The 27,977-nt window shown below is 44.1% G+C and overlaps 1 protein-coding gene across 5 annotated transcripts in view; it reads left to right on the forward strand.

Annotated features, from left to right (window-relative positions):
* The window catches only part of SUGCT (succinyl-CoA:glutarate-CoA transferase), a 1,132,767-nt gene that overhangs the window by 240,231 nt on the left and 864,559 nt on the right, over window positions 1-27,977 (forward strand). For all 5 annotated transcript variants that reach the window (XR_008844018.1, XM_056520503.1, XM_056520499.1 and 2 more), the window contains one exon: window positions 12,849-12,944. Coding sequence is in view for 4 of the 5 variants with exons in the window: in XM_056520503.1 (XP_056376478.1) it covers window positions 12,849-12,944 (96 nt within the window). In the remaining variant the exon portion in view is untranslated. The remainder of the gene's footprint in view (window positions 1-12,848; window positions 12,945-27,977) is intronic.

Raw genomic sequence — 27,977 nt, forward strand, 5'->3', positions numbered from 1 at the left:
TATGGTGCCAGAACAGTAGAAAACCCCCACATGGCATACCATTTTGGAAACTACACCCCTAAAGGCACGTAACAAGGGGTCCAGTGAGCCTTAACAACCCACAGGTGTTTGACGACTTATCGTTAAAGTCAGATGTGTAAATGAAAAAAAAAAATTTTCACAAAAGTGCAGTTTTTTCCCCAAATTTACCATTTATACAAAGGGTAATGGGCAAAAACTCCCACCAAAATTTATAACACCATCGCTTCTGAGTATATAAATACCCCATGTTAGGACGTAAAATGCTCTGCGGGCAAACTACAATGCTCAGAAGAGAAGGAGTCACATTTAGCTTTTGGAAAGCAAATTTAGCTGAAATGGTTTTTGAGGGGCATGTCGCATTTAGGAAGCCCCTATGGTGCCAGAACAGCAAAAAAAAAAAAAAAAAATGGCATACTATTTTGGAATCTACACCCCTCAAGGAACGTAACAAGGGGTACAGTGAGCCTTAACACCCCACAGGTGTTTGACGACTTTTTGTAAAAGTTGGATGTGTAAATGTAAAAAATTTTGAATTTGGGGAAAAAACTGCATTTTAGTGGAAACATTTTTTTTTCAAGTATGGAAATACCCCATGTGTGGACATCAAGGGCTCTGCTGGCGCACTACAATGCTCAGAAGAGAAGGAGCGCCATTGAGCTTTTTTTAAAAGAGAATTTTTTGGAATGGAAGTCGGGGCCATATGCGTTTACAAAACCCCTGTGGTGCCAGAACAGTGGACCCCCCCACATGTGACCCCATTTTGGAAACTACACCCCTCACAGAATTTAAGGGGTGCAGTGAGTATTTACACCCCACTGGCGTTTGACAGGTCTTTGGAACAGTGGGCTGTGCAAATGAAAAATAAAATTTTTCATTTTCACGGATCACTGTTCCAAAAATCTGTCAGACACCTGTGGGGCGTAAATGCTCACTGCACCCCTTATTACATTACGTGAGGGGTGTAGTTTCCAAAATGGGGTCACATGTGAGGGGGGGGGTCCATTGTTCTGGCACTATGGGGGCTTTGTAAGCACACGTGGGCTTCAATTCCGGACAAATTTTCTCTTCAAAATCCCAATGGCGCTCCTTCTCTTCTGATCATTGTAGTTCGCCCGCAGAGCACTTTACATCCACATATGGGGTATGTTCTTACTCAGAAGAAAATGGGGTTACAAATTTAGGGGAGCGTTTTTCCTATTTTCCCTTGTGAAAATGAAAAACTTAGGGTAACACCAGCATTTTAGTGAAAACATTTTTTTTTTTCATTTTCTCATCCAACTGGGGTGTGGGGTGTTAAGGCTCACTATACCTACCCCTTGTTCCGTTCCGTTAGGGTGTAGTTTCCAAAATGGGGTCACATGTGGGTATTTATCTTTTTGCGTTTATGTCAGAACCGCTGTAAAATCAGCCAACCCTGTGAAAATCACCAATTTAGACCTCAAATGTACATAGTGCACTCACACTCCTGACCCTTGTTGTGCGTCCGCAAAACATTTAACATCCACATATATGGGGTATTTCCGTACTCAGGAGAAATTGTGTTACAAATTTTGGGGGTCTTTTTTTGCTTTTACCGCATGTGAAAATAAAAAGTCTGGGGCAACACCAGCATGTTAGTGTAAAATTATTTTTTTACACTAACAGGCTGGTGTAGCCCCTAACTTTTCCTTTTCATAAGGGGTAAAAGGAGAAAAAGACCCCCAAAATTTGTAGTGCAATTTCTCCCAAGTACGGAAATACCCCATATGTGGCCCTAAACGGTGTCCTTGAAATACGACAGGGCTCCAAAGTGAGAGAGCTCCATGCGCATTTGAGGACTACATAGGGATTGCATAGGGGTGGACATAGGGATATTGTATGCCAGTGATTCCCAAACAGGGTGCATCCAGCTGTTGCAAAACTCCCAGCATGCCTGGACAGTCAGTGACTGTCTGGAAGTTGTTGTTTTGCAACAGCTTGAGGCTCCGTTTTGGAAACACTTCCGTAGGATACGTTTTTAATTTTTATTTTTCACCCTTTATTTTGTGTTAGTTTAGTTTAGTATAGTGTTTTTAAGGTACATTCACACTGGCGGGCATTTTCGGTGAGTTTCCCACTAGGAGTTTGCGCTGCGGCAAAAAATTTGCCGCAGCCCAAACTTGAAGCAGAAAACTAACTGTAAACTCGCCCGTATGAATGTACCCTGTACACTCACATGGGGGGGGGGGGGCAAACCTCAAGCTGTTTCAAAACTACAACTCCCAACATGTACTGACAGACCGTGCATGCTGGAAGTTGTGCTTTTGCAACAGCTGGAGGCACACTGGTTGGAAAACCTTCAGTTACCTAACTCAGTATTTTCCAACCAGTGTGCCTCCAGCTGTTGCACAACTTCAACTCCCACCATGTACTGATCGCCGAAGGGCATGCTGGGAGATGTAGTTATGCAACAGCTGGATGTATGCAACTACAACTCCCAGCATGCGGAGACAGCTGTTTGCTGTTTGGGCATGCTGGGATTTGCAGTTTTGCTTCATCTGGAGGGCTACAGTTTAGAGACCACTGCACAGTGATCTCCAAACTGTGGCCCTCCAGATGTTGCAAAACTACAAATGCCAGCATGCCCAGACAGCAAACTGCTGTGTGGGCATGCTAGGAGTTGTAGTTTTGTGAGATCTAGAGGGTGACAGTTTAGAGACCACTGTATAGTGGTCTCAGACTGTAGCCCTCCAGATGTTGCAACTCACCGGCTTCCTTAGGATCCAGTTAGCTAGCCGCACGACATCGTCACCCGCAGCCCACTGCCCCATCCCGTCGGCTTGCATTGAGGGGTGGAGCGTGATGTCACACCCCGCCGGCCCTGTAGTCGCCCGTAATCAGACCCGGAGCGAACACGCTCCGGGGGCTGATTACAAACGGGGTGCTGCGTGCATGATCATGGGCGTCCCCAGCTGTGGGACTCCCGCGATCAGGCATCTTATCCCCTTTAATTACCAGGGACAGAAGGTGTACGTGTACACCCTTGGTCCCTATGTGGTTAAAGGGGTACTCGGTGGAAAACTTTTTTTTTTATTTTAAGTCAACTGGTGACAGAAAGTTAAGCAGATTTGTAAATTACTTCTATTAAAAAATCTTAATCCTTCCAGTACTTATCGGCTGCTCTAAACTACAGAGGAAATTCTTTTCTTTTTGGATTTATTTTCTGTCTTTCCACAGTGCTCTCTGCTGACACCTCTGTCCATGTCAGGAACTGTCCAGAGCAGGAGAAAAGCCCCATAGCAAACATATGCTGCTCTTGACAGTTCCTAAAATGGACAGAGGTGTCAGCAGAGAGCACTGTGGACAGACAGGAAAGAAATCCAAAATGAAAGGAATTTCCTCTGTAATATACATCAGCTTATAAGTACTGGAAGGATTAAGATTTTTTTTAACAGAAGTCATTTACAAATCTGTTTAACTTTCTGGCACCAGATAATAATAATAATTTTAAAAAAATTTCCACTGGAGTTCACCTTTAAGATTATATGGGACTATTTATACCAAGTACACTTCCACTTACAGAATATATCATATTGAATAGCAAAAGAACACCTTTGTTGTCTGTTGCTGTAGTGAAACATCAGATTGTTAGTAGTGGACACAATTCAATACTATAAGTACATCTCAGTAGTAAAAAAGATGAACCACCAATAAGCAGGGTTACAAGGGCGCTGACTGAGACACATGTGGACCAAAAGCAGCAGTATTGAATGCATTTTTAACCAATGGAAAGAGTGCCGTAACCACTGCCCAACGTACTTGGTATACCTATTCAGATTGGGGTGTAAAGAGTATTGCATAACAGACTGTCATGATTGTAAAATATTGGGAATTTTTTTACACAAAAGCACTGGATGACCTATCCATTGTATAACAAATGCAGTGAAAAGGGCAAAAAGACTAGATGTAGATGTTTTTATACATTTTCAGCATGTGCTACAAACTGTATACTCAATGCTCTGATGCGTAACATATTAAATGACTGACTCATTCAGTATGACTGATTCACTATGGTGCATATGTTAGTTTATTGCATTAATTTATCTGTGGTGTGCTTTCTGATATTTATTTAGAAACCTATGTCTGTTTTTACTGTCTGGCCACTTGACATTTCCTTTTTAATTTCCCTATCAGACATTAGCTAATTTGGGCCAAAATAAGAACAGACTGCTCGGCCTTTTATAGCAGTACAGAATTCATACAGTATAAATTGTTAAAGGGGTACTCCCCTGGAAAACATTTTTTTTAATTAACTGGTGCCAGAAAGTTAAACAGATTTGTAAATTACTTCTATTAAAAAATCTTAATCCTTCCTGTACTTAGCAGCTATTGTATGCTCCACAGGAAGCTCTTTTCTTTTTGAATTTCCTTTCTGTCTGATCACAGTGCTCACTGCTGACGCCTCTGTCCATTTTAGGAACTGTCCAGAGCAGGATAGGTTTGCTATGGGGATTTGCTCCTACTCTGGACAGTTCCTAAAATGGACAGAGGTGTCAGCAGAGAGCACTGTGGACAGGCAGAAAGGAAATTCAAAAAGAAAATAACTTCCTGTAGAGCATACAAATTATGATAAGTAAAGGAAGGATTAAGATCTTTTTAATAGAAGTAATTTACAAATCTGTTTAACTTTTTGGCACCAGTTGATTTAAAAAAAGAATTCAGGTAGAAGAAACAGACATGGTGCACATCTACAATCTTGTATAATGATCTGATTGCTTCTCAGCATAATATCAAAAACTAACAGGTTGTTAGTATACATTTTTGATCAAAAAGTACAAGCCCACTCGCCACGTCAAGGCCACCTATCCAGAGTGGGTCCCTAACGTCCCTAGCATAAAATGGCGCAGCACCGGGCGGCGACCATCACCGCCGCGACACCAATGCCCACAGGGGGGGAACGACCCACCGGCAGAGCAGCCCCAATGCCACTCAAACCAGTCTATGGGCCGCACCCCCCCGCAGACACGGCGCCACGGCAGCAACGGACACCGCACGGCACCACACCAGTGTGAACAAGGTGTAATAGCTCACTTACCATGCTCTCCCAGTCAGACTGGGAGGCTGCTAGGAAAGAAATGACCCATGTGTAGCTAATTACTACTTATATAGGGTTAGGCTGAGGGGTTGGGGAAGAGTGCAGACAACATGTTAAAAAAAATAAAAAGAGGGGATAGAAATCACAGTGTGAATTCAGGTAGAAGAAACAGACATGGTGCACATCTACAATCTTGTATAATGATCTGATTGCTTCTCAGCATAATATCAAAAACTAACAGGTTGTTAGTATACATTTTTGATCAAAAAGTACAAGCCCACTCGCCACGTCAAGGCCACCTATCCAGAGTGGGTCCCTAACGTCCTTAGCATAAAATGGCGCAGCACCGGGCGGCGACCATCACCGCCGCGACACCAATGCCCACAGGGGGGGAACGACCCACCGGCAGAGCGGCCCCAATGCCACTCAAACCAGTCTATGGGCCGCACCCCATAAAAAGAATGTTTTCCAGTGGAGTACCCCTTTAAAGTCACAACGTCATCTCTCATCATCATGGAAATGTTTGTTTTTGTCTTTTACTTTCTTGCTTCTTTAAAGACTGTTTTTAATTGTTGTTCCTCACCTCACTTAATTCTGGCTATGCACACCTCCAAGCAGGTTCTGCCACAGACTTTCTTCAGTTGCCAGACAGCCGCATCTCTCATCCCCTGCATCACTGACATCATAGGTGTTGACAGCCTATTTAAAGGGACTTTCCAAGCTATGATAAAAATTTGGTAGACGCAGGGAAAGGGGGGGAGAGGTCACAAATGAAAACCTTATTCGTCCCTCATTAATTTTTCCCTCCCAATTCCCTTTTACCAATCCCAGAAAACCCTTTTAAGGTCAATCATCAGTGCCTGGATTTTACTCCTGCATTATTGACTCCTGACCCTTCCTTGATGTTATTCTTGTTTTTGGATTGTGCGTTCAATGTTTGCTGTGTTCTACTATTTGTACTGCTTCATGACATTTCTCCTGAGTGAAGTTCCATGTCATAGTTTGGCTTTCTTTTTCTTGACCACTATTCCACTGACAGCCCCTGCTACTTTACTTACTGTGCTACAAGCTCCTTGCCACATTGCCCCCATTGCCAGTTGATGACTATTCTGGGGACAATGACCTGGGAATCTGGACAGGTCATTGCATTCAGTTTAAATTATTAACAATGACCTAATGTGACCTAATTTTGTGATCATTTCACAAATTTTTTAGTCTTCAGAGGATCTCCATTTTGTTCTATCCTCTTAATTGTTTCTCACATACCTGCCCCTAAATTTCTCCTGTGCATCCCCCATACATTGGACCTTAAGGGGGTTTTCCGCTGCTGGAGCCAGCACCAGGAGCTCGTGATGTCATAGCCCCACCCCCTCATGCTGTCACACCCTGCCCCCTCAATGCAAGTCTATGGAAGGGGGCATGACAGCCGTCATGCCCCCTCCCAAAGACTTGCAGTGAGGGGGCAGGGCTATGACGTCACAAGCTCCCAGCGCCGCTCCAGCGTTTGGAACACTTTGTTCCAAACACTGAGCAGTGGAGTACCCCTTTAATGCCCCAACACTTTAGACTTGCACACCTTTTAGGCTAGGACTACATCATGACTTTAGCCATGACACATGTCGTACAGCCAAAGATTATGGGTCGCTACACAACCCCATTCATTTACTTTAGCTGCGATGCAGCAGTATTCCTGAATTTCCACGTGGGGAATCTTGAAAACCCACCTTTTGAGAAAAGACAGTTCATGTTTATTGTACATGTTTGCATACACATTTTATATATTAAAACCACTTTTTCATATGTATGGTGGCCTGGATATATTGGTGCTCTAAAATAACAATAAAGTATATAGTTTACATGGTTTTTAAAAGTTTAAATAGTTGTACTTAACAATAGCTTTATGCATTAGGTCTGATAGTTGGCTGTGAAAGAGCAGTCATTTTCTCTATCGGCTCCATTGGGGGACACAGACCGTGGGTGTATGCTGCTGTCTCTAGGAGGTATGACACTATGGCAACAAAGAAGTTGGCTCCTCCCAGCAGGATATACCCGCCTCCCAGGCCCTGTGTGTGTGTTTTTCACATTGAAGTGTCTGACAGCCGTGGCGTTCTTCTATGCGGGAGCTCTGAGCGCCGGCTTACTTTCACTTTCAGCAGCGTCTGCTGCCAGCGGCGTCTAGTCCGCTCAATTCCCGCGAGCGCACATGTATTCGTATGTGCGCTCGGGGCAAGGAGCGGAGGCCATTAGGACTTCTTGTTAATACTTCGGCCACCCAGGGCCGCCGAAGCTTCTCTGGGCGCGAACTGTCCACCAATCAGCGATGTGCGCGCCATTATGGTGGCAGGGGCCAATCAGCGGTGCCTCCTGCTCCTAACGCGCCCCTCCCTTGCTATTGGCCGGCATTTCTCCTCTCTGACAGCCTGGAGACCACCACGGGTTCGTGTCCCGGGGTGGGACAGAGTGTTACAGTGTTGTGGTTTAATTTTTAAAATAGGTCCATTGTGGTCTATGGGGATCTCAAGGCATGTAAAACAGTGAGATAAGCAGACTATATCAGCAACACAGTGAAATGGAACACAGTCTTGGGCGAGAGAGGCCCCGAACGGCCTCCCTCTAAATAGTTAACTGGAATGTTAGCCACTCCTTTAATCTGTTAATACTGTAACTCTAAACTGTCTGAACCACTTGTTCTGCCTGCTCCACTGCTCCCCGAGACTCTTCTGCTACTCTACCCCGGTTGTTCTTCCAGACTCGGTGGGTTCGGCCGCCCCTCCAGCCTGGGTTCCCTCCCTCTCCCAGTCTATATCCGACTTGGCTCAGGTCTCCCGTTATGTGGTGACTGCCTTGGAGAGGCCCTCCCTACACCGGCCCTCCGGAGGGTCCCGCTCTCCCCCTATTCTGACGCTCTCGCAGCATCATAGGGGTGTGTCATCTGACTCATCCCCCGAGTCTTCTGGCAGGCACGGGCGCTCCCCTCGCAGGCATCGCCCCATTACTCTGACCTGTAGCAAGTGTCGCTCCTCTAGAGAATGCTCCCAGGGTCGCCGCTCCGGCTCTCCAGACCCGCGTACCAGATCCGTCTCTCTCTCTTCCAGGGCCGCCTCACACGTTCCCAATCACCTGGAGAACTTATGGAAGAAGTTTCTGATTCGGCCTTCGACTCAGAGGACCGCACGGATGTGCCTGATGTGGTGTACTCAGTGGTTGCGGCCATAAGAGACACCTTCCATCTAAAGGACCCAGGAACTTCGGACGTGGCTCCAGAAGTCTCCTTTCTTTGTGCCCAACCGGCACTCAAGACTTTCAGCTCTCATGCTGAATTTTACGCCCTGCGGGTATCCGCCTGAAGTCACCCTGACAAGAAGTTTCAGGAAACGAAGAAGGTTCAAGCGCAGTATTCCTTCGCTAAGGACCTCATTGCTCGGTGGACCTCCTCTCCAACTGTGGATGCGCCGGTCTCCCGCCTCTCTAAGGCGCCTACCCGTCCGTTGGCTGATGCGGTTGCCTTCAAGAATCCAGCGAACATGAAGGTGGATATTTTGGCAATCTCTGCCCTTGAGGCGGCAGGTTCTTCCTGCTTTTGCTTCTGCCTGGGTGTCAAAGGCCCTTTTTAGTATGGTCTTCCAACTCCGCCAGGGTAGTCTTCAAGATCCCTCTGGAGGATTTATTTAATCTAGCTCTCCGATGCTCCGCAGCCAGAGATTTTTCTGTGTTCTGCTTCCATGTGCAGCCACTGTGCTGCCTTTACCACAAGCTACCTGGTAGCCACCGTCCATTCATGTGGCTTTAAGCCTGGAATACGGACGCCATCTTCAGGAAGTGAGGCGACGGGCAGAAAAAGAGTTCTTTATTACCTCTGGTAAGACTCACAGAACCGCTTTCCGTCGTAAGTTCTCCTTCCGGTTCTGCGGACCTTTGGTACCAACAAAGGGTACCAACAAAGGGTCCAGCCAGGCGCCTTCATGGGAAGAGGGCTCCTCTTTCCGATCCCATTCCTCCCGGAGGTCGGCTATCCGTTCCAGCCGTTTGGCGGCCCCATCAGGCACCCATAGGCCTTCCTCAGCTTGAAGGGTCGCCCCCACCCGCCGACCTCTCTTGGGTGGTTGGTCGCCTCTTACCCTCCAGGATGCATGGACATGCAGCTTCAGGGGAACATTTTCGAGGTTTATTCCAACCTCTCTGTGGTCTCCAAGAAAGGCGTTTCTGTTTGCCCAGTCTTGGTTCTCGAGTATCTCAGCCAGCATCTTGCGTTCCCATCCCGAATGGAGTCTCTCCGTTCGGTGCTGGCGTCCATGGTTCAAGGGGAGTTTTCGTTCCTCGGTGGACATCAAGGATGCCTGCTTCCACTTCTCATTGTTTCCCGGTCATCAGCGGTACCTCCGCTCTGCAGTTCCGAATGGTCATTTTCTACTTCTCCGCGGACCTTTACCCAAGTCCTGGCGCCTGTGATAGCCTTTTTACAGACAACAGTTGTTTCCGTGATTTCTTATTTGGACTACCTCCTGATCTGAGCTCCAGCCAGGACCCAGCCAGACCTTGTCTCACTTTGGTTGGATGGTCATTTGGGACAAGCCCAACCGCTCTCCTGGGGCTTCAGTTCGATGCGGCCTCTGCCCGCTTTTTACTCCGCTGACTCTTTTCAAGAGTCTGGTGACTTCGGCTCCCTGCTCCAGTTTCCATTCGCTTTTGCATGGATGTCCTGGGTCGATTGGCGGCGGCCGTGGAGGCCGTGCCATTTGCCCAGTTTCATCACCGACCTCTTCAACTGGTGATTTTCTTCCGTTGTGACAGGTCTCCATTGTCTCTCGGCCGCAAGATCGTTTTCTCTCCTCAGTCTTGTCGGTCCCTTCTATGGTATCTTTGTTTTCCCCCTCATTTTTGGGGGGGGGGGGGGGTGTTCCTTCCTGTCCATCCCTGCCAGTATGTCAGGCTGGGGAGGTGTTTTCAGGGACCGCCCGGTCTGGGGTCTTGGCCCCCCGAGAAGCTTTTTCCACTTCAACATTTTGGGGCCTAGGGCAATTCTTTCTTTGCTTGCTTCTTGGGAATTTCCCTCCTGGGCGTAACTCAGGTTTCCAGCCATCTCAGTTATCTTCAGTCTGGCCGTCCCTGGGATGTGATCTTCTCGGACGGTGTCGTCTCTTGGACGGAGTCGTCCAAGGCAACTGGTCCCTACATCCAGGGGTGTTTGCTGTGCTCTTCAACCCCTGGTGTGCTCCAGGCGTGGACCTCTGTTTGTCCCGCCACAACCGAAGTGTTCCTCTCTCTTGGTCGAGCCTTGCCCTACCTTGTCTAATTGGTGGTCGGGCTTTGCCCTACCTTATCTGTTTCCTCCCCTTCTTCTCTTTTTAGGGTCCTGAGGAAACTCTCAGTGGGACGTTTCCGCCATTCTAGTGGCCCAGCCTGGGCCCGGCGGGCGTGGTACGTCGTCATGGTCAGGCTCCTGAACGACTTAACGTTGCGCCTTCCCTATCATCCAGACCTCCTATCTCAGGTCTCCTGTGCCACCCCTATTACCGTCTCTGCTTTGATGGCGTTGCGGTCGAGACCGCGGTTTTGAGAGCCGCGGTTTCTTTTCCCAAGTCATTGACATTCCCTTGGCAAAAATTTACCACCGTACCTGGCGGTCTTATTTTAGTTGGTGTGAAGCTCAGGTCTTGTGTCCTGTTACCTTTTAAGTTTCCCGTCTTCTCTCTTTCTTGCAGTCGGGATTGGAACTGGGGTTGTCTCTCAGTTCCCTTAAGGGTCAGGTTTCGGCCCTTTCTATTCTTTTCCAGCGTCCTCTGGCTTCTAATTCTCATGTCCTGACCTTCCTTCAAGGAGTGGCGCATGCTGCCCCTCCTTATCGGTCACCTTCTCCCCCTTGGGACTTGAATCTGGTTCTCGGGGTACTCCAAGGTGAACCTTTTGAACCCCTTGGGGAGGTGTCCCCGCGCCTCCTTTCTTGGAAAGTAGCGTTTTCTTGTTGTTATCTTCTCCATTCGGAGAGTGTCTGAATTGGCAGCTCTCTCCTGCTGTTCTCAATTTCTGGTGCTTCACCAGGACAAGGTTGTCTTCCGGCCAGATCCTTCCTTTTTGCCTAAGGTTGTTTCGGCCTTTCATCTCAATGAGGACATTGTTCTTCTGTCCTTTTGTCCCACTCCTTCTCATTCTAGGGAGCATTTACTCCACAAACTGGATGTGGTTTGGGCTGTTAGGTGTTACCTCTCTATTTCTTCTTCATTTCGTCAGTGCGATTCCTTTTTCATCCTTATGGAAGGTCATCGTAAAGGACAACCTGCTTCCAAGGCTACCACTTCTCGGTGGATCCGGTCTGCCATTTCGGAAGCCTATCGCTGTAGGGGGAAGATTCCTCCCTTCAGGGTTGTGGCTCATTCTACCCGTTTCTGTTGGGGCATCCTGGGCTCTCCAGAACAAAGCCTCGGCCTTGCAGATTTGCAAGGCGTCTACTTGGTCGTCTTTGCACACTTTCTCGAGGTTCTACCGGGTTCATACCTTCGCATCGGCTGATGCTAGTCTGGGCCGTAAACTGCTGCAGACGGCAGTGGAACAGCCGTCTGCCTGACTATCTGCCCACCCAAGGGACGGCTTTGGTACGTCCCACGGTCTGTGTCCCCCAATGGAGCCGATAGAGAAAAGGAGATTTTTTTAACACTTACCGTAAAATCTCTTTCTCGAAGGATCCATTGGGGGACACAGCTCCCGCCTTTTTGGCTTTCTCTTTGGTTCTCTGTCTGAGGATGTGTTCAGTAATATCTTCTCTTCTGGTTCTCGGACAGTTTGTGTTTTTTCCTTGACCTGTCAGTCCTCTCCTAAAACTGATTAGCTCAGGGCCTGGTGGCAGGTATATCCTGCTGGGTGGAGCCAACTTCTTTGTTGCCATAGTGTCATACCTCCTAGAGACAGCAGCATACACCCACGGTCTGTGTCCCCCAATGGATCCTTCGAGATTTTACAGTAAGTGTTAAAAAATCTCCTTTTTGCATGCATAGATATCAATATAAATATATATATATATATATATATATATATATATATATATTTATATGATATAATTTAGCCACTTAGTACAAGGTCCCATGACCAGGTGGGTCTTTTGTAGCCATTGAGCAACACCATAAAGGAATCCACCATAAAGGAATTTTGTTGCGTACCTGGCAGACAGTAATGGACATGCTTAGGAAGGATGTTGTGAGATTACCATAACACTGTGGACAGCTTTTTGTGAACTGGTATTTCCTGTTTGAGTTTTTTTCTTTTGCCTACAAATCCCAGAATTCCATTTTCCTCCCTCCTACACATCAGCCACCCCACCCATTGAAACATAAATGAGCTGCATCCATTCAAAAGACCTGTGGTTTTTAATCAAGGTGCCTAAGCTGTTGCATTGATCTCCCTCCCACCAAGCGATCCCTCCACCCATTGAAGCAGACTGCTGACTAGTGATGTCAAGTCTTGGCCGCTTTGCAAGCTGGGAAAAATCTGAGACAATTATTTTGTATGCTGTTAAAAAGAAATATTTGGGGGAAATCTCATAAGAATTGTGAGAAAACCATCACACACAGGTACAGACACTATATTATGAACTACACTAACTTTGCAGCCCCTGTAGCATAGTCAAATAAAACAAATCCTGGAATACCCCTTTAAGTCCCTGAATCTGAAGATGCCTGAATAGCATAGCTGTGCCCGATAAGATATATATTAGTGTTCATTAAAAAAAAAATCACAGTTTATTCTAAGCTCTGAAAAGCTTCTCTTCTTTATTGTGTTGCAGGTTGCTTGCTTGACTCACATAGCTGCAAATTTTCTTAATGGAGGGATTGAAGCAAAACGTTGGGGGACAGCACATGGAAGCATTGTACCATATCAGGTAAGACTCCAAGATCTTATAATGTTGTAGTCTTGAGTAATACTTCTTGCACTTATCCACCAGAAATGTATTTATGAATGGTTTCAGCATTTAAAGCAAGTACACTGTTTAAAGACCTAATAGTTATGATCTTAATGCATTGTGGCAACAAATAGTCAGAAGTCTCCAAGCCCAGGCAGCTCTTGAGCATTTGCAGATGTTGCTGGTGGCATGGTTTGTATTTGTAAGTTTGTGCTCTGCATTCATTCTTCTTCTCAGCAATTTCACTTTTTCTTCTTCAATTCCACTTGTACATTTGCTTTCCTGTTTGCCGAGTCTGCTTACTGCTCCTTGTTCTGTTGGTTATGTGTTCCAGGCTGATTGATTCCTTGTTGTGGGATTCTATGCTTGCATCTAATGTTGCCTTATTTCTGGTCTTGCTGTGTACTCCAGTTGAATCATATCTAGAATGTTGGAAACTGCTTCTGATATTTAGTTTGCTGTTTTTCTATATATTTTACGTGAAAAATTACAGGTGTTGTTACAATTTGTCCTGCAACAAACAAACCCTCAAATGGCTCTGTAGATGTAAATATAAGAGTTATGTCTATTAGAAGCAGAGGAGGAAAAAATAAAAACTCAAACATTTAATTGTCCTGAGGCGTTAAGGGGTTAAACATGCATTTCTCTCTCAGGACTGACCTCTTTTGACACTGTGACACGTCAAAAGTTGAGTGATTACATAACAAAAACTTTATATTTTGAAGACAAAATATGTATGGACTTAAATAAAAATTCAACATACTATGAAAATAAATGACAGGGACACTTTAAGGGGTTAAGCAACTAGTAACCAAACTCATAATTGATGAGCTTTACATCCCACCCAAAACAAAGAAGCCATGCGACTCTTGAACATCATCTCGCCAACATGTCTGTTGTACATCCGTTTGCAAAAGAGGAGGTATCAAACTTTGAATCCTGGAGGAGCATCATTTGCTGTTTGGACCTTTTATTTGGCTTGATAAACCACACCGCTCAGTAAACGTGCTTTTATAACATTCCAGCTTATGCCTTTGAGTACTTTCTTTAGTCCATGTGTTTTCAGTGTAGAGAACACTTAAAGAAAAACATCTGCCCTTTATTGGCCTGTGCATACATTATACTTGCTGATGGCACAATGTGTTTTAAGTGTTCCATTTGCAAACATATTTCTCAACCTTTTATCACTAGATGAAGAATAAATAATCCGAAAGAGTGGTTCCGTTCCTGTACATTCATTTAGTAGGAAATTAGCACCGAATTACAGCTGACATGTGGGATCTTTTAAAGTGGAAAGTCACTTATTATAGCTCAGCGGAGTAGCCTCTTTCTCCTGAATTTTTAAAACCTGTATTTTCCTACTCTTTTGCACAGATGTCTGCTGTTTGGTAAGCAAGAATGTAAATGATTTTGAACATCTGCATCTTGGTGCATGACAAATGTTGGACCACAGTCACACCAAGCTTTGTACAATGATTGTAGTATTTAAGTAGAAACATAAATGATGTGATTAAAGCTTCCCTTTCTCCTTAAAATGTAGTATGTATTTATATTCTAGTAACCAAATCCAGAACCCCTTGTTTAATGTTTAAATATCATTTGTGGTGAAAATACTTAATTAAAATGCTTAAATGCGTGAAAGATTTTAATGATTACAATTATTTTGTAGTGTGCCTCTGTTTGTAGCAGTTTTACCTTTACAAATATTTACCTTGGCAAATATTTGGATTTCTGAATTTGTAATTGTCCTAGAAGCAAAACTTTCTATGGGGAAATATGTGAATGATTTAATATAACCTTCATTATTCAGTTTTTATACTGGTGTTAAGCGCAACTGTCATGAAATCTGGGTGCAATAACCTGCACACAGCCTTTGTACTGTGTGCAGGTGGTGTGTATAGCAATGTTTTTACCTAATATTTGCAGGCTTTGGCACTAAAAAATGCTTTTGATCAAAGCCACTGACGGTCGTATAGGCGTGGCGCGAGGTAGGGGATGCCCCGCCGCCACCACGCCCACCCCCTGTATGTCAGCGCTGGGACCACTGTGTGATTGATTATTAACATTTGACCGCTAAGCGGTCACTAAGACCCTAAATTTCCCACCCAATATAAAACTTAACGTTTAATGAGCCGAGATTAAAATAACCTCACACATATTGATCCATGGTGCATTGATTGGCATGACACTGCACGCTATAGAAGTGAATTGAAAAATTAGACTGTGGCTGCAGTCCACAGTCTATAGTGTGAGACAATTAAAAATCTAACACATTGCCCGCCCGCCCGACGTTTCGCCACAGGCTGTGGCTTTATCAAGGGCTAAGAGGCAAATGAGTGTGTGTGTGATTGACACACTGGTCCCAGCGCATGCCTCTTCAGCTAATCTAACATGTGCACCACTGCATGTCATCCAGCTAGCACTGCGGAGGAAGACGGCGATGGGAGCGAGCGGTTGCTGGACGACACTCAGCGGAGCGCACGTTAGATTAGCTGAAGGGCGAATGCGCTGGGACCTGTGTGTCAATCACACAGCGGTCCCAGTGCTGACATACAGGGGGTGGGCATGGCGGCAGCGGGGCATCGCGTACCTCGCGACATGCCTATCCGACCATCAGTGGCTTTGATCAAAAGGGGTCATGAATGCCTGCAAATCATGACAGTTGCGCTTTAACGGGCTCTATTTTTTAAACAACCAGTAGACCATCTTTTTTGTGGTACTTCCGTAAATTTTAGTGATTTCCTAATATAGTAATTAGAGGGGTGCTTGAAAGCATGTGAATCCTTCAGAATTTTTTATATTTCTCCCTAAATTTAACCATTAACTAAATCAGAAGTCCTAAGTGTATTTAAAGAGAATCAAATCAAACTAATGCATCAAAATAGTAGTGGAAAAATCATGGGAAACTGTACGATTAGCAGATAATTTGAAGGTATAATTAAAGTCAGGTGCTTTTAGTCACGAGCTGAGCACGCTTCAAGCCCAGTGGGTCCCGACTGCTATCAGCAGCCAGGACCCAGGATTAATGCCGGGCATCGCCGATCAGGCTGATGCCCGGCATTAAACTTTTAGATGCCACGATCAAAGTTGATCATGGCATCTGAAATAAAAGTAAAATAATGAAATCGCAATGTCTCGATCAGCTGAGAGGATTGGGGGAGGGCCCTTACCTGCCTCCTCGCCATCCGATCGGTGATCCTCTGCTGCCTCCAGCCTCCACAGGCTGGAGCAGCAGAGCACCGATAACACTGCTCGATGCTGAGCCAAAGCTCAACATTGAACAGTGTCTGCAATCGCAAGATTGCGTGTCATAAACCCCTATAGGGGCTAAAAAAAAAATAAAGTCAAATGTGTAAATAAAAAAAGGTAATAATATGTGAATAAGTCCGTCCCCTAATAAAAGTTTGAATCATCCCCCTTTTCCCATTTTTTAAATAAAATAATGTAATAAATAAAAACATAAACATATGTGTTATCACCGCGTGCGTAAATATCTGAACTATTAAAATATAAGGTTAGTTAAACCTCACGGTCAATGGCATACACGTAAAAAAATATCAAAGTCCAAAATTGCTAATTTTGGTAACTTCATATACCATAAAAAAAAGTATAAAAAGCGATCAAAAAGTCCCATCAAAAATAAAAGGTACTATCAAAAATAAAAACTACAGACCACGACGCATATGAGCCCTCATATAGCCTCATATGCGGAAAAATAAAAAAGTTATAGGGGTCAGAAGATGACAATTTTAAACATATTCATTTTGGTGCATGTAGTTAGGATTTTTTTAAGTAGTAGAATTAGATAAAACCTACATAAATTGGGTATCCTTGTAATCGTATGGACCTAAAGAATAAAGATAAGGTGTCATTTTTACCGTAAACTCACTGCATAGAAATGGAAGCCCCCAAAAGTTACAAAATGGCATATTTTTTTTTCTTTTCACGCCACAAATATTTTTTTTTTAGTTTCACTGCAGATTTTTATAAAATAAGTAATGTCATTACAAACTACACTTGGTGACACAAAAAACAAGCCCTTATATATGTCTGTAGGTGCAAAATTGAATGCGTTATGATTTTTAGAAGATTAGGAGGCAAAAACAAAAGTGCAAAAATGAAGATTGTTTTGAGTCCTGAAGGGGTTAAGGGGTATTGAGAAGTGTTATGTTTGCAATAAGTTAAATACTGCTTTCCAGCATAAAAACCTCATTCCATGAATGGAAACATTAATGCAAAATTTTACCATCAAATTCTACAGGAAAATACCTATCCATGAGCTGAATCTTAAAGAGTGCCTCTCATGATCTTGTTAAATTTTTTAATCCCTGTTCACTCCCCCCTGTTCACTGCCCCCTTCATGATAAACCACCCCCTGCCTTTATTTTTTATTATTTCTTCGCTTTCTACCTTGATATTGCTCTGTATTTTCTGCTCAGTCTCAGTGAGATTTACAGACTGGGAAAGGGTGTTCCCCAGCAGGCGTGATATCTTCTGAAGCCATACAAGGGAGAAATTCCTCCCTCACTCTGCTACACACAGCCCAGAGCAGTTCAGTGTGAGATGAGCTATAATTGGCTAAGGCTGCACACAGCCCGCTCAGCACTTCAGACTGCATTTCCTGATTTTGAACTTCAAAGTCTGTGCAAGAGATGGGGAAATGTGCCCTGGACAAGTAGGGAGACACCTAGTGGCAGCTTTATTAACCCTTAAGGACCACAGGTTTTTCCGTTTTTGCACTTTCGTTTTTTCCTCCTCACCTTTTAAAAATCATAACCCTTTCAATTTTGCACCTAAAAATCCATATGATGGCTTATTTTTTGCGCCACCAATTCTACTTTGCAGTGACATCAGTCATTTTACCCAAAAATCAATGGCAAAACGGAAAAAAAAATCATTGTGCGACGAAATTGAAGAGAAAACGCCATTTTGTAAATTTTGCGGGCTTCCGTTTCTACGCAGCACATTTTTCGGTAAAAATGATACATTAACTTTTTTCTGTAGGTCCATATGATTAAAAAGATACCCTACTTATATAGGTTTGATTTTGTCGTACTTCTGGAAAAAATCATAGCTACATGCAGGAAAATGTATAAGTTTAAAATTGTCATCTTCTGACCCCTATAACTTTTATTTTACCACATATGGGGCAGTATGAGGGCTAATGTTTTGTGCCATGATCTGAAGTTTTTAGCGGTACCATTTTTGTATTGATCGGACTTTTTGATCACTTTTTATTCATTTTTTCATTATATAAAAAGTGACCAAAAAGATGTTATTTTGGACTTTGGAATTTTTTTGCGCATACGCCATTGACCATGCGGTTTAATTAATTATATATTTTTTTAGTTCGGGCATTTATGCACGCGGCGATATCACATATGTTTATATTTTTATTTACATGGTTTTTTTTATGGGAAAAGGGGGGTGATTTGGACTTTTATTAGGGAAAGGGTTAAATCACATTTATGAACTTTTTTTTTTTACACTTTTTTTTTAGAGTGTTATAGCTCCCATAGGGGGCTATAACACTGTACACACTGATCTTTTACACTGATCACTGCAAAGCCATAGCTTTGCATTGATCAGTGCTATCGGTGGTCGATTGCTCATGCCTGCTCATGCCAATCAATCGCCGAACGGACGCGTCGGAGGAAGGTAAGAGGACCTCCGCTCGCATCCTAGCTGATCGGGACACCGCATTTTCACTGCGCAGCGGGGAAGCTTTTACTTTAGTTTTAGACACAGCATTCAACTTTGAATGCCGCATCTAAAGGTTTAATAGCAACCGCAATCTATAGGGTTAATAGACACCACGATTATCCCCGGGTCCCGGCTTCAGTTAAATGCCGGGACCAACCCGATATGACACGGGGTCACCGCGTGACCCCGTGTTATATCTCGGGAGCTGGCCAAGGACGTAAATATACGTTCTTGGTTGTTAAGGGGTTAAACACAAATAAAACATAGAAAACTTCATTTTTTTTAAACAAAGTACATTAGAAAGATTTTTTATTTACCACAAAGAGTGCAATAGCAAAAAAAAATTTTTTATGACAGTGCCCATTTAAGAGAACGTGGGGTCATGCAGCAAGACAATGGCCCTGATTTAATATTGTATACCTGTTTTGTCAGGTTGAGCGACAAAATGTGGCACATTGGGCCACAAATTGTGTCTGTGACAGAATTTGTGTTAAAAATAAAAAAAAACCTGACCAACTCTCCATTTTACTTAGAAACCCTGAAAAAGGGACGTGGTCGCTTATAAAGGGGCATGTTCCCGACATTTCCAAAAAATCTCAACATATTTACTAATGTTTCTACAGAAAATGTGGTGGATTTCAGCTCTGGAAAACCCTACAGATCAGAACAGTTGTAAAAAAAGCAAAACAAATTTAAACATTGCCTTGGCAATTGCAGATGATCATTGGGGGTTACTGAAGGTACACCTGCAGCAATTGGCCGATTTCCCATCAAAATTCTTTTTTTAAAGCAAATGTTTCACCAAGATCTTATGTGTTATAGTCTACATTAAATGCATACAGGAAAATCACAATTTTATGGCAGACAGGAGGCTCGTATCAAATGCATTATCCTTCTTTATTCAGCCCAATAGCAGAAAGAAATGCAATGTAATGTAATAACAAAAGAAAAAAGGGGTAGTGCTGGTCACCAAGCAACCATCTACACCCCCTTTACATTCCAACCAATCCTATTCCGACTTGCTCCATATTAACCAAATCCAGCTCCACCTTCTCCTCTTTCTTTCTGCTCAGTAGCAGAGGCAACATCAGATAAGTATATGCTCCAATTTTCTTAGGTTTTGTGGTGATTAGAAGTGTCCTATATTCTTCTGCCACTCTACAATCTTTCTAGTCTTCCTATTTTAGTTATTTCGGTGTAGATACTTCATACACCGGATTCTGTTTTCATTCTGTAATCTCTCCTGTTTATTTCCATCTTGTGCTTTCTCCCTCCCTGGCGCTAGCACTGTATTTCTCCGTATTCCCCCCCCCCCCTTCCCGGCCCCTTGCCGGTGTTCGGGCGGCTTCCCACTTAGTTACTTTAACATACCTGTTCTTTGCCTGCGCCATTGCGGTGACGTCGGCGTTTCTTCTTCGCCGGTCGTCTCCGCCCCCCTTCTCGCTCCCTGCGCGCTTCTCGTACCCGCTGTGTCAGCGAGTCACGTGAGCGCGCAGGGTATCGCAAGATCGCACAGCACGGCCGTTCCCCAGTGTTTGTATCACTGATTACGGCCGGACCTGCACACGGCTGTGCGTGTGTCTCAGCAGCCGCTGTCTGTGCTTCTCCAAGCGCTGACAGGGCTGTGTCCCTGCCGGTTCGCCGATTTACAGCTGTCTATCTTCCTCAGGTTCTGGGGGCAGTCTTTTATTAACCCCTGTTGTGTTGGGCTTGTGCTGCAGCTGTATGAACTGCAAGCCTGTGATTACTGTGCATTGCTGTTATTAAAGTAAAACAGTTATTTATGGTCCTGTCCCCCTTTTTCCTCTCTTACAGACCCGTACTGTAGTTTCATATCTCAGTGGCACTATGACGGACAAAAAGTTGGAGGTGACCTTGGGGAATGGCCTCAGTCCTGCACATACACCTGACTCTATGTCCGCTGCTGAGATTCATCAGCTAGTGAACCAGTCCATTCATTCTGCTCTTATGTCTGCCATGGCGGTTGTGAATGAAAATATTTCTAAGTCTATTTCTCTGGCGGTGTCTCAATCCCCCCAGGAGGCTGTATTGGCCTGCACGGATCTGCCGTCCATGGCATCCGTACCTAATCTAGTTTCTGAGCCTCAGAAATCCGGCAAATCTGACAGGAAACGCCACTATTGTTCAGATCAAATGACACCACAACAGACGGTGGGAGATAGCCAAAAAATCTCAGACGGCCCTTCACATTTGGGCGCCAACCCGAAATCGGGTTTAAGAGCCTCCACCCGGGAGGAAGAGCATGATATCCAGGCAACCCGCTCTGCTAAGCGGACGAAACCCGATTTGTATGTGGACGAATCGGAGGTGGAGTCTGAGGCGGATTATGAAATATCGATACCCTCTTCTGGCGCCAGCGAAGAAGTGGAGGTAGGCGATGAGGTGGAGTGCGATCCTTCAGGGTCTTCTGCTACTACGGACAATCCGCACGCCATATTGGACTCCCTAGGGGTGCCATTTTTTGACCCTGATGACATCAAACACACGAGGTCTAGAGAATGGTCCCCGCTACCGCAGGTGGCTAAATATGTGGAGGCGTGGCTGCGGAAGCATTTAGATCGAGGCAACCGTAGCAAACTAAGATCGGAATGTCCTCGGCCGTCGGTGGACAACAAGATTGCAGTTATTCCTGAATTGGACCCGATACTTATTAAGTATTTAATTAAATCGGGTAAGAACCCGAAGAAGGGTCTGGACAGGTCCTTCATGTCCGTGCAGAACAAGTTGTTGGACGTCTTGGGACTCCTTACCAAGATTTTGAACTTGAGGGCCACGTGCCTGTTGGGCAATGCAAATTCAGGGATGTCAGCTGAAAGACGTCGCTCTATACTGATGCGTCTTGATCCTTAGCTGACTAATCTGGCTACCGAGGAGCCGGGCCCGTCTGCTGAGGGTATTCTGTTTGAGGATTCCCTAATCAAGATATATTAATAAGTACGTATGGTTATTCTCCAGCCTGGATAAGGCTCAGTCCTCGCTAAAGAAATCTGCTAAGGTTCTCGGCAGGGCCGAACGGGGAAAGGGTCGACCTTCCGGCAGGGGTGCCTATTTTGGACCCTCCGTCCAGTATGTGCAGGACAGACCTCAACCTCAGGCGGTTCCTTCACCCGTGGCCACCAACCCCTTTTATCCGACCCGAGGAAGGCCCTGGAGGGCACGTGGCAGTTCCAGAGGTTTCTCCAGAGGCAGGAACACAGGTGGGTTGGACTGTTCAGAGTTCTTGTTCAGCCCCTGTGGGGGGCAGACTGAGGTATTTTATCCACCATTGGTCCATGATTTCTTCAGACCCATGGGTGCTGCAGGTGGTCTCGGGATACATGATAGACTTTGTGTCCGCACCAGTGCAGTCCAGATGGCCGACACAAATTTGCTTCTCAGTAGCAGACAGGGCTCTGATCTGCAAGGAGGTCACGGACCTGCAAAACAAAAACGCCATCGCCCGGGTGCCTATGGGCAAGCTGGGTTTCCTCAGCAACCTTTTCTTGGTGAAGAAAAAGGACAGAGGCCACAGGCCCATCATAAATCTAAGAGATCCAACGAGTATGTGTCGTATCGCCACTTCAAGATGGAGGGCATACATCTACTCAGGGATTCTCTTCTTCCCGACGACTGGCTGGCGAAGATCGATTTAAAAGACGTGTACCTCACCCTTCTTCCCAGCAGTATCTGCAGTTCCTCTGGGACGACAAAAAGTGGGAGTTCACATGTCTCCCATTCGGACTCTCGAACAAACTTCTAAGGCCGGTTATTGCTCTTCTCATAAGTCGGGGAGTGAGACTTATCATATATCTCGACGATATATTGATCATGGCTCAATCTCCTCAACAGGCGATACTAGACGTGGAATGGACAAGTTTCCTTCTCACAGATATGGGGTTCTTGATCAACCACAAGAAGTCCGTATTCATTCCCACGCAAGACATAGAATTTCTGGGTTTCATGGTGAATACCCCTATGGCCATATTGAGTCTTCCAGACAAGAAGCTTACGCTGCTTCGCAAGGAAATAAGGTCCCTGCTCAGGAAAGGTCTAGTTTCACTGCGGGCGGTTGCCCGCATTGTGGGACTATTGTCGGCCTCCGTTAAGGCGATTCTACCGGCACCGCTTCATTACAGGGCGTTACAACGGCTAAAGACCGAGAGGTTGGCAGAGGGTCTTACTTATGCAGACAAAGTCCCTCTGTCTCAGGAGGCCCGCGACGAACTGTTGTGGTGGCTTCGCCATGTTCAGGACTGGAATGGCAGGACCATATTCAATTCCAAACTGGATTTGATTGTGGAGTCGGATGCCAGTCTGACCGGTTGGGGTGCCCGATGCGGCTCATCCTCCACAGGAGGCAAGTGGTCCTCGGAAGAGTCCCGCTTGCACATCAACTGCCTGGAACTTCTGGCAGGTTCCTTTGCGGTCAAAAGTTTTGCCTCCCACAGGTCGAATTGCTGTATCCTGCTTCGCATGGACAACATAATGGCCGTGCGGTACATCAACCGCTTTGGGGGCACGAGATCCAAGATGTTGGCGGACATTGCGAAGGAATTTTGGCTCTTCTGTCTTCAGAAGGACATTATTCTTGTAGCGGAATACCTGCCAGGAGTTTCCAATTCCGTGGCGGATTGGAACTCCAGACATCTGACGGACAGGAGCGACTGGACCTTGCATCCATCGGTTTTCCAAATGTTTTGGGACTTGTGGGGTCCTTTGGACCTGGACCTGTTCGTGTCCCGGCTCAATCGGAGATTACCACATTCCTTCAGTTGGAAACCGGATCCGGAGGCGCTGGCCATGGATGCGTTTCTGTAAACATGGCCTCCAGGAACGTTGTATGCGTTTCCCCCATTTGCCGTGATTCCCAAGGTCTTGTGGCAGGCGGAGTCCCAGGCATCCACTCTGGTGCTGATCACCCCCTGGTGGCCGACCCAATCTTGGTTTCCCCAGATTCTGGGGATGTCCATAGATTGTCCACGGATCTGCCCCATCTTCCCATCACTTCTGAAGAACCCGATGGAGGAAGCACATCCGTTAGTCTTGTCGGGTCAATTGCGGCTGGTGGCTTGGCTGATATCGGGATGCCGGAACTTGGTGTCGAAATTTCACAGTCAGTTAGAGACCTCATGCGATATGCATGGGCTCCAGGTACCAGATCGGCTTACAGATCTGCCTGGGGATTATGGGTTCATTGGTGCTCACAACGGCAGATGGATCCCATTCATGCCCCTGTGTCCGGAGTCTTGAATTTTTTGTCGGAGGCCTTTGACACCGGGAAGGCTTATCGGACTATTAATGTTTATAGGTCCACGATTTCTTCTCGTCATGCCCAAATAGAGGGAGGGACGTTGGGTAGACACCCCTTGGTGTGCAGTCTTTTGCAAGGCATTCGCTTTAAGCGTCCTCCTGCACCTAGGTATCAATCTACTTGGGATGTCTCCTTTATTTTTCGTATGTTTTCTTCTTGGGAGGATAATGAAGAATTACCTCTTAAGCTTCTATCGTTTAAACTGACCATGTTGTTGTGTTTGATCTCTATCAAACGCGTGTTGGATGTTAGGGCATTGGATATATCGAGGAGGCAGTTTACGCCCCTGTGTGTGCTCTTTTCCATTTCACGTCGGGCGAAAACCGATCTGAGAACGGTTTTCTATCCGAGTTTTCCGGGACACCCTAAGTTGTGTGTGGTGCGGTGTCTTAAGGCCTATGAGCTTATGACGTCACAATTACGTTCGGACTCTTTTTCTCAACTTCTCATATCTTTCTGTGCTCCATACCTTCCGGTGTCTTCTCCAACCTTGTCACGTTGGGTTTGCCAAACGATGGTCCTGGCTGGGATTGATGTCTCGATCTTTAAAGCTCATTCTTCTAGAGGAGCCATGGCTACCAAGGTGGCTCAGGCGGGAGGCTCTCTGTCGGACTTTATGAAGGCAGCAGACTGGTCTTTGGAAAACACGTTTCGCACGTTTTACTTTCATGTTAGTCATGTTTCTATGTCAGTGTTGTAATTTTGTTGTGTGATATTGCTGTTATTTGCTTTAAACATGCATTTGATAAGAGCCTCCTGTCTGCCATAAAATTTGTGATTTTCCTCGTTTGATGACGGAAAATATAGATTTTATAAAGACAGGAGGCGAGTATCAACCCTCCCTATTTCCCGTCCCTGTCATGGTTCTGTTTTCTTTTCTAGGGTATTGAACGTTGCACCCGATCAAGTACCAGTGGATGAGTTTATCTGTTGATCCGGTTTTCAGACCTCTCTGTTCGTGGGAGGTCGGAGGATAGTTTGGGTTCCAGCGGTTCCTGAGTGGGGACAAGTTCCTGAATTCGTTGCTGGTTGGATCCGCCGTGGGATTCGTGTTTGCTGTTTTGGACGTTTTTGGCCTTCTCCTAGACTGCAGTTTGGTTCCGGTGGGATAGCTGCATAAAGAAAAAGGAGGAGCTGGATTCGGTTAATATGGAGCAAGTCGGAATAGGATTGGTTGGAATGTAAAGGGGGTGTAGATGGTTGCTTGGTGACCAGCACTACCCCTTTTTTCTTTTGTTATTACATTACATTGCATTTCTTTCTGCTATTGGGCTGAATAAAGAAGGATAATGCATTTGATACTCGCCTCCTGTCTTTATAAAATCTATATTTTCCGTCGTCAAACTAAGAAAATCCAAATTATTGCAGTCACAGTGCATAAAAACAGTATCTGTTTGGGAAATACCATCTGAAAATGCTGAATCATTTAAGAGTATAACAGTTAGGCTTAATTCCCATTCTGTATTGAGGATTTACAGTAATTGGATTCTGCATGGAAATCTTTTGAAAAGTACAGTGCAGTGCATGTAATGGGGTTGCAATATTGAGGACTCTAATGCAAAAGTGAGGTCAATCCACTGCTTAATCCTGATACTTGCCAATTTAGCTGCAGATTTGCAGATCATTTTACTGTCAAAATCCAATAATTTTGCATGTTGTAGACCAGTTACCATATGTTCAGTTTCTGTAATATTAGTGAGTGTGTGAAATCGAATACGTTTTTTCCAGGTTTTTCTTTTTCTAGTGTTTCTTTTATTGACTTAAGTGTAAAATTTTCAACTCTGATGTCATAACTACATGTCACACCAAACAGGACTACAACAGAAATATGTGCTCTAAGCATCAGGTAAAATTAGGGCAGAAAGGCAACAAATGGGTGCACTTGTTTATAATAGTTTTGACCTTTTTAGTGCACTTGAGTTCACAGGAACAAATATAACTAATGTCATTGGCTCTGTTGTTTTTTTTATGTTTATTCTTACAAAAATAGTTAAGGTAGGTTGGTCAGTGGGTAAAAGTTTCACAAATGTCAAGCATATTGCATACAGTATTAAAAAAAAAAGCTATGTAGTTGTGCACAATGAAAAGTTAGAAGCTGAAAGCTTTGGCAGGTTCTTTGTGCAGCTGTGTTTTAGTCTCACTTTTGTTTTTCTCATCAAGAAAGTGTTTGGGCTTCCAGAAAATCATTGTCATTCACTTTGGAATGCGAGTTATTCATTCACTTGCATTTCCGGAAAGAATCCTTTCTTTTATTTCCAATATAATCAATGTAACTCATTCCAGTGTGCTTTTTTTTAAATACGGAAATTGTTATAACACTTTTACTCCAGGAATGTATGAAGTGTACACTGCAAACCAAGAGAATATTTTTTTTTTCATTTAATATCTGCTGTGTTGAGATTCTTGTGGCTTTGCTTCTCTTTTCAGTTTGGTCCAATGTTATTTTGTAGACCTTGTGTGAAATGAAAATACTGTTTATTATTTAGTTTATGTACTTAAACACACATATATGCCACTATTTATTCCTATACTATTTATGTAGATATAAATGTCCACACAGCCACTACATGACAAAACTGCAGCAGACAAAAATCCGAATTGGTCATGCCCTCATACAGGGGCGGACACAGACAGCATAGGGCCCCCGTGCAAATAACGTGCCTGGGCCCCCCCCCCCCATACATCAACTGTTCAGGTAGGAGATAATTATGAGATATGAGATAGATAGATAGATAGATAGATAGATATGAGATAGATAGATAGATAGATAGATATGAGATGGATATGAGATAGATAGATAGATAGATATGAGATAGATAGATAGATAGATAGATAGATAGATATGAGATAGATATGAGATAGATAGATATGAGATAGATATTAGATAGATATGAGATAGATAGATAGATAGATAGATAGCAACAGGAGAATACAGCAGCACACTGCTAGCACAAAGATATAGATGAAACATGAGTATATAGATAAAACATGGGTAGTAGATAGATAGATATGAGATAGATAGATAGATATGAGATAGATATGAGATAGATATATATAAGATAGATAGATAGATATGAGATAGATATGAGATATATATTAGATAGATATGAGATAGATAGATAGATAGATAGCAACAGGAGAATACAGCAGCACACTGCTAGCACAAAGATATAGATGAAACATGAGTATATAGATAAAACATGGGTAGTAGATAGATAGATAGATATGAGATAGATAGATAGATATGAGATAGATAGATAGATAGATATGAGATAGATATATATATAAGATAGATAGATAGATAGATATGAGATAGATATGAGATAGATATTAGATAGATATGAGATAGATAGATAGATATGAGATAGATAGATAGATAGATATGAGATGGATGGATAGATAGATATGAGATAGATAGATAGATAGATAGATATGAGTTAGATAGATAGATAGATATGAGATAGATATGAGATAGATAGATATGAGATAGATAGATAGATAGATAGATATGAGATAGACAGATATAAGATGGATAGATAGATATGAGATAGATAGATATTAGATAGATATGAGATAGATATGATATAGATAGATAGATAGATAGATATGAGATAGATAGATATATAATAGAAGGAGAGCAGCACCCTAGAAAAACAAGGATCGGTGCACGCAGAGTCCAGACCCGGGTCAGGGATCCATATGTACGCAGAAATTGGAAATATCTGCAGCACACTAAGTAGTAAAATCCAAACAAGTTTTATTCCATCACAGTGAGGGTGTCCAGAACAAAGTTTCAACCAGCTCCCTGGTCTTTTTCAAGATAGATAGATAGATATGAGATGGATGGATGGATAGATAGATAGATAGATAGATAGATAGATAGGAGATAGATAGATAGGAGATAGATAGATATGAGATAGATGGATAGATATGAGATGGATGGATAGATGTGAGATAGATAGATATGAGATAGATAGATATGAGATAGATAGATATGA

Source organism: Hyla sarda, chromosome 5 (assembly GCF_029499605.1).
Source record: "Hyla sarda isolate aHylSar1 chromosome 5, aHylSar1.hap1, whole genome shotgun sequence".
NCBI lineage: Eukaryota > Metazoa > Chordata > Amphibia > Anura > Hylidae > Hyla > Hyla sarda.